At 42.7% G+C, this 8,326-nt stretch overlaps 1 protein-coding gene across 1 annotated transcript; it reads right to left on the reverse strand.

Annotated features, from left to right (window-relative positions):
* Positions 1-7,959, reverse strand: LOC311324780 (post-GPI attachment to proteins factor 6-like; the record flags this gene model as incomplete). The annotated part of the gene is made up of 4 exons (XM_084457373.1): positions 1-84; positions 2,978-3,185; positions 4,561-4,750; positions 7,878-7,959. Coding segments are annotated over 4 exons (564 nt in total), but the record flags the coding sequence as incomplete, so codon positions are not given.
* Between the last annotated feature and the right edge of the window lie 367 nt (positions 7,960-8,326).

The following is an 8,326-nucleotide window of genomic DNA, read 5'->3' on the forward strand; positions in this document are numbered from 1 at the left end:
CCCGGGGTAGAGCACTGACAGCCCAACAATCCTCTGGACGATGAGCTGGGGCTGGAACAGGTACTGGCACTCCTCATACAGACCCTGGGAGAGGGAAGGATAGCAGTCAGCATAGACCAATTATACAATGGCATCAACTCTTAAAGCAAAGACATACAAAAAACATATACATATATATATATATATGTAATTGCAGCCATGTGTGTATCTAGACAGGACAGACTAAACTTGACAAAGTTCTGAGTGCATGACAGGTACTCTGAACTGCCTTTACATAAAGCAAAAACAAATTCAAAATTAATGTTAAAGGGGTAGTTCAGAATTTTGGACATAGAGCCTCATTTACGGCTTACCCATAATGTTGTTGATTGATGGAGAACATTTTCAGCTGATTCCATGCTGTCTCTCATTTCGGCATTCAAGGCATGCTAATGCTAGCGCAATTGAACCGAAGTGGCATTCTAAGAAATCTCATTGAAACACTCCACAGTGCACCCAAATCAAATCAGTTATGAGGACAGTCTGGGGGCTCATTAGAATTTTTGTACCATAATTTTGATGTTGAGAAACGTGGTTCATTTGGACTGTTTCCTGTCAAACCCACAGTAAACCTGACAGAACCCTCTCTAGCCAAAGGACTGGTCCCTTGAAATGATATTTTGGGGGAATCATGAACTCTTCCTCTCCTCAGCATGGTCCTCCTCCCTTCCTCCGAGCAAGGAAACGAGTCCTGACCGAGATTCCTCACATGGCCCAGCAGATTGTTCACACTATGACACAAAGGAATATTCACGTTCTCTCTCATTTTGTGATTAATAAAGTTCAATTACTTCCGCCCAACTATGTGATGCTACCACCATGAGAATAAACCCTAGGAATAAAGTATGGGCATTGATGCATCGTATTGTACTCAGATGTACATGCATGTAGTCAGATGTTATTGGGTTTTGTAAATGACTGGTTCTATGCTGCTAAGTCAACCTAGCGCTGTTTGGTATCAATCTGAAGCTTAAGTTATGAATCAGTTGAGTATGCATGTTGGAGAAATGTAATATAATGTTGAAACCATAACAGGGATATTTGATGATTCCAGGCTCTTAAGAGAATCTCAGCTCCCCTTTTATGGCCGAAGGGAGTGGGGGTGACAGCCCACAGACCCCTCACTCTGTGTGAGTGACCAATTATTGCTGTCCATGCAAACAGGACACACCTCAGTTCCCTGTGTCGGGGATGGGACAAATCTCTCGTTTTTTTTCGTCGACACCAGGGTCTTAAGAATTTCTGCAAACTCTTGAAACGATTAACTTCTGACAGAGAGCAGGTTTGAATGAGACATTTGCAACTTTTAAACTCTGAACCATTTCAGTTTGCTGTAAGCTATGCAGAACAGCTCTGAAATTGAACTCTGAATCTTTGCGAATATCAACGTTCGCCAACAGTCTACTGTACCATCACTGTTTCAACGGGAGTGCAGGCGCGCTACACCCTGCATCAAACCGAGCGACCATCAGTCATGTGCCTCTTCACTCCTTTGAGCCAAACAACGCCTCCGGACACGTCCGCTTTCCAACACACTACAGTAAGGTTGTGACCCAGCTGTTCTCCTTTGTTGTGGTGTTGATGTAAGCGTTGTTTAAGCTTAGAGGATTTAGGATAGGCTGTTATAATTCAGTTCGAATGTGCTAGCATGGGTTTGGGTTAGCATTAGCATGCCGTGAAAGCCGCAACGAGAGGCGGCATGGAATCAGCTGAAAATGTTCTCCATCAATCAACAACATTATGGGTCATAAAGTCATAAATGAGGCTCTTTGTCCAAAATTCTCAACTACCCCTTTAATGAGCTACTGTATGTTAAAGGTTATGGGTGAAACGTGGGTTCTTTTATAGAAATAAATTATATTATTCACGTGATGACAGGAAGCTTTTAGTTTAGTCTAATTTCTTGTAAGTAAATGACTGTGACAACATTATTTATATGCACGCTGCCTCGACCACCTTGAAACAGCTTGACACTGTTTATTATCCAGCACTTTGTTTTATTACTAGTGCTAATTTTAGAACACATCGTTGTAATCTCGATCAGGCAGTAGGTTGGCCGGCCCTGGCTACTGGAATGCAGCATCTAGTCCTGTATGTTTGTAAAGCAAGCTTACAAAAGCCTCCTAATTATCTGACATCCCTTATTACATGGTGTTCTTGTCAACAAGATCTCTGGATTGGTTGGTTCTTGGGGTCTCTCAAGTCAGAACCGAGCTTGAAAAACTGCTTTCAGTTACTGTGCCCCTAGAGGGTGGTTCTCAAACACTAAGAACGGTTCTCCTGTAGGGAGACTTCTAACATTAATCTGCTCTCCGTCCCAGAAGTGCAGGGGAGGAGGAGTAGCGTCTGCAGGAGTGTCTGGTAAATAAACATGTCCCAGTTTAGCAGATAATGACCCTGGGCTGGTTATGTGTCCCTGATGCAGCCTCTGTTCAGCTTCATATAAATCTATTGCATTTTTGAATTTACCCAATGAGACGGCATCCAATTTGAATAGACTATCTCTAGGTGGGAACACAATGAAAGCAGCTTTTCCCAGCTCTGTTTTGACTCAAGAAACCTCAGTACTAAGCCCCTCTAAAGTCCTATAGATGAACTGAGGGGATAAACACTCATTAAAAGTTATCATGATGGTTTCTCTCTTGTGACATCTTCAAAATGAATGTTGAGGCTATTCTTTCAGTTCTTCAGCAGGACTTTTGACTTGAATGAATGAATGACTGAGTCGTTTGACTATACGCCCCTCTCTTCAGCCCTTCATGTCGCCAAATTATTTCATGACTTGTGTCTCAAGATTTTCCCCGTATAAATAAAGTATAAATATATAGTTCAGTCTACCTTTGAAATTATCTTATTGATCACCTTCAAGTCCCTCATAATCCACCGCAAACACTCCTCCAAAAATAAAATATGTGCAGAATAACGTATCCTGTCTCACCTTGACGGAGATCTTCCCCTCATCCTTGGGCAGATGTGCTGCCAGGAACCAGTCCCCAGGGAGCGGGCTGGTCACGTTGAACACGCCCGTGGTCCGGTTGGGAAGAGTCCAGGTCAGCGTGATGGTGAAGGAGCCGGGGACGGCGGTGTCGCGGGGGAAGCGCGTCTGGAGAGGGTTGATCACTGGAGGCGCCCCGGATCTGAAGTAGCTGGAGCAGAATGAAACACAAGGACAAAACTCTCTCTCACATGTGCAGCGATAAACTGAACCAGAGAATCACCATGTTATCCTTGATGGATCGCAGCACAGAAACCTCATTGGTCCTACAGGAAATTACATTTTAGCAACCATGGATCCAAAAAACATATCACTGAGCTGCTGCATTTGATACTGTTGATCACGCATAAAACAGACTCTTTCATTGCCTGCAGCTTGACAGATAAAACACAATGCATTAAGTTAGAAGATGGGCTCTAATTTCCATTTGTAGATATATATTATGGGTCTTACGTTTGATACTTAAAGCTACATGATATATCTTGGCACTTTGGCAGCCTCTCTGGTCGTTATAAAATTGGCACTGTGTTTTAAGAACCACACTTCCCACAATCCCCCACTCACTCTCTGTGATGATGGGAAAAAATATGATAACAAACGTGCGTGTAGCAGACTGGACTGGAAGATTGTAGCTACTTCAATGGACTTTCTGGAAGGATGGCTTCAATGCAGGTAAATACCGGTCTTCTTTCTTTTATGTGGATGTAGATAAATTCACGGGGTGAAGTGTTTGTTGTCTTCCTGATATTGTGACACGCAAAACGCATCACTTCCGCTTCCACCACAAGATTTCCTGCCAGTGTACTAGCAAGTACACCGAAATACTAAAATAATAAATTCACAGGGTCTCACGCAATCTCATGTCATGAAAACAATTTTTGGGATCTTGCTAAGGCCAATTCATGAACTAATAGCAAGTAAAGGTGAATATTGAACCATAAAAAAGTTCTCTTTGAGCTTTAAGTACATTGTAATATCAGGTACTTGAAGCCTTTAACTTGGGCAGTATTCTAGTATTCTAATTGGTGAATGTCACATCTACTGTCATTTTCTCTTGTGGCATCTTACATTTTACTCAAGTAAGCAATCTTTTAGATACTTTTCCCACCACTTGGTCATAATAGAAAAATATGGCTTTGCAAAATGTATACTTTTGTTCTCCTCTTTCTCCTCAATACAACGCAGTCCCTCCTTAATGCTGGTTCATCGTCTCAGCTCTGCCTCCTGCGCAGGCTGCTGGAGCAGCAGGGAGAAGCGGACATTTTGAAGATGTCTCATGCTGTTCAGAGTTGAACCATATTTTTAGATTTTTCGTCTGCGGTTCCCAGTTGAAGCAGATTTTTGATCTCATGCCGCCACAGTGGGCCAGATGCGTGTCACTGAGCATCCATCTTTTTATGAACACCAGTAAGCAAGCACACCTGGACACTTTCTGGAGTTTAATCCCCTAACATTCATCACTGGACATGTGTTTCATATGGGTTAGGGTAAGGGTTAGGGTTAGACACATATGGTTGCACACTTACACAGTCACATTGCGGTCAGGGCAGGTGTCTCCAAATGTTCCCCCTTGCTCCTTAAATGTGATGAGATTCCAGACGGCCATCACTGTGTCGTCAGGCACGTTGAAGTGGAACAGCTCCACGCTGGCGAAGGAGCGGAAAGCATTCAGCTTACGAGGCGTTCGGGTGAAATAATCAGTCACAAAAAGGCAATCTAGGAAATGGAATAAGAGGAAAGTTAGTCTGCGATCCAGTGAATATTGGATGTGTTCACAATGGGTATAGGATATCAAGTATGTCCACTGTTCAAAAATAATGATCAAAATTGTTTTGATTTCATGCGTGGAGACATTGGCTGCAGTCTACGTGTAGTTGTTCAGGCTTATTACCAGTCCTGCATCAGGGCTCTACTGAAGACTAAACTATCACCATGGGAGACTGGCTCTGGTCTACTAAAGACTAAACTACCACCATGGGAGACTGGCTGGTCTACTAAAGACTAAACTACCATGGGAGACTGGCTGGTCTACTAAAGACTAAACTATCACCATGGGAGACAGGCTGGTCTACTAAAGACTAAACTATCACCATGGGGGACTGGCTGGTCTACTAAAGACTAAACTACCACCATGGGAGACTGGCTGGTCTACTAAAGACTAAACTATCACCATGGGAGACAGGCTGGTCTACTAAAGACTAAACTATCACCATGGGAGACAGGCTGGTCTACTAAAGACTAAACTATCACCATGGGAGACAGGCTGGTCTACTAAAGACTAAACTATTACCATGGGAGACAGGCTGGTCTACTAAAGACTAAACTATCACCATGGGGACTGGCTCTGGTCTACTAAAGACTAAACTATCACCATGGGGGACAGGCTGGTCTACTAAAGACTAAACTATCACCATGGGGACTGGCTCTGGTCTACTAAAGACTAAACTATCACCATGGGGACTGGCTCTGGTCTACTAAAGACTAAACTACCACCATGGGGACTGGCTCTGGTCTACTAAAGACTAAACTATCACCATGGGAGACTGGCTCTGGTCTACTAAAGACTAAACTATCACCATGGGGGACTGGCTCTGGTCTACTAAAGACTAAACTATCACCATGGGCAGGACAGGGCTTTTTCCTCTGCTGAACCTGTCAGAGAGGCTAATACAACTGAATCTAAATGTTTCCTGTTATGCATTAAATAAAATGAATTTTTTTTTTTTTTTTTTTTTTTTTTTTTTTTAAGAATAGTAATAAATGCCTCTTTAATTTTTAGCTATCATTTTCATCAGGTCTACTGTTTGTCATTGTTTATATGTTTCAAGTGTTCACATGAAAACCTGCTCCTTCATTCTGTTCAAGGTAGAAAGCAACATCAACCACTCAAAACACGTCTCTTTAGTTAGGATGATGATGTTATGAATTCATGTGCGTTGCTTAGTGACATGTGCTCATTGTAATGGTTGCTTAGTGACATGTGCTCATTGTAATTCCTTTTCTAGAGACATCTGGAACCAGGTGTGGCCACGCCTCTATGGGAGGAGGCTATGAAAAGTGTACTATGGCTGAATATTGTTACTTTGCCAGAATATTTGTAATTTAAGTTGAAATATTCCATATTCTACTTCCCATAACTTGGACAGTTTCAGAGCTCCAACAGACTGTGCTAAATCTAAATATGATGTGATATATTCAAGTGTTTCCCCTTTATTACATATACTTACATTATTGTATCAACTGTAGCCTACTGTACCATCCTCCCTCCAGCCATGTAAATGAACCATGTTCATCTAAAATCAGTTATACTGTATGTTGATTCTATTAGATGAAAATATGTTCTGCTCTAAAACGTATATTTTCCATTAAACAAATGCAATATAGACTAGAATAACTCGGGCCTATAATCCCTGTTTTGAGTCTCAGGGCCTCTGCTCAGACTAGAGAGAGGTTCTGACCAGGGAAAGCATCTCAACTGAGGGCTGGATTACACTTCACATGTACACTCAAGTTATCTTTTGTCTGTCTGATATTCTATCTAGGGCGAGCACAACAAAATCACTCGTGTGATTTTTGATAACTTCTCCTGAAAAAGAAAGTAGTTCTACAGTTTACTGGTTTTCCAAAACTCAGATGCATTCAGTGCCTCCATGTGTGGGTTGATTAGTCCACTGCGTTGGCTAGCGTCCAAATACAGCATTAGGCTACAGCGTCTAAAGATGTCGGTCAAATCATATACAAAGGCTATAAGCCTACTGTAGGTATCTCCTGTCTGGTATCACCGCATAGAGAGTTCAGATGGGGTTCACAACGGGGTACTACAACAGTAGCCTAAAACAGGTTTAGTGTGCTCTGGTCTGAGCTGGATCTCCGATAGATCATTTCATCGGATAGCCTTAATGTTATGTCAGATATCAAATAAATGTGTCTGATGAAATGTTACGTTTGTGTGAGCAAAAGGAAAGGGCAGAGAGATAGTAGAGGAGGCCCGACACTGATCTGCGTTCAAACTACTCATTTTCTTTCCAGCGTACCGCGTCTACATGAACCCCATAATAACCAGCACACAGAGGTATGAACCCATAACCAGCACACAGAGGTATGAACCCATAACCAGCACACAGAGGTATGAACCCATAACCAGCACACAGAGGTATGAACCCATAACCAGCACACAGAGGATGAGCCTCATAACCAGCACACAGAGGTATGAACCCATAACCAGCACACAGAGGTATGAACCCATAACCAGCACACAGAGGATGAGCCTCATAACCAGCACACAGAGGTATGAACCCATAACCAGCACACAGAGGTATGAACCCATAACCAGCACAGAGGTATGAGCCTCATCAGTTGAGCTTCCCACAAACGGAATGATGCGTTTACCTTGAAGATCATTTGTCATTTTAACGTGATTTAGGCTACAGCTAAAATACCATTTGCTCAATGTAGTCAAAACAAACATAATATGTTCACAACAGACATAATATGTTGAGTGTAATAATGCTGGGGTATGCAGCATATCTTAACACGGGCAATTAATTCAAAAAATCAAAAAAGGAAATAATAATGGTATTGGCTTTGTGAGCACCATGGCACTGGTAGAAAAGCTAGCAGGCTCCTAGGCTAAACAAAATTGTTGAAGCGTCCAAAAAGGTAGAGTGATTAATAATCTAGCCTAGCCTATTGTATCGTACAATTAAGGTTTTATTTAAATCAAATTTCTGAATAAAACACACCGGCTAGCGGCACGACGTCTGCTAGAGAAACTGCAGCATCTGAGTGTTTCAGCTCCTCCGCATCAGTCTGATCTGAACCTCCCAGAGACACCGCTACTCACCTCCCACTGAGCACAGAGAGGAGACCAGCAGCAGCAGCTGCGGACGGGACACAGCACGGAGACTTGAGCCTTCTGGCCACATCGTGACAAAATATTATTTCTACGTCCCGAGAGATGGAGCACTATATCGCTATTTCTGTCTACATTTTAGAATTAGCCACACAAAAACAGCTGTTCTCACATGACGTAATTTAGACGGTAGATCTGGGCGAGCCCCGCCTCTGAGCTGTGATTGGTCAGTTGCTCTGCCTCACCTGGTTTCATTGGCGGCGCAACCGTCAGTCATCAGAGACGCAGGCTCAAGGTAGGCTATGCAACAGCGTCCCAAAGCTTTGAGCAATACACCAATGAGAACATTACGGATCATTAGGAAAACATAATGGCTTCTAAGGCAGCCCTTTCACATATGGCTTCTAAGGCAGCCCTTTCACAATACATTATACAACAAT

The sequence above is a fragment of the Borostomias antarcticus genome (assembly GCF_949987555.1).
Source record: "Borostomias antarcticus genome assembly, chromosome: 23".
Lineage (NCBI taxonomy): Eukaryota > Metazoa > Chordata > Actinopteri > Stomiiformes > Stomiidae > Borostomias > Borostomias antarcticus.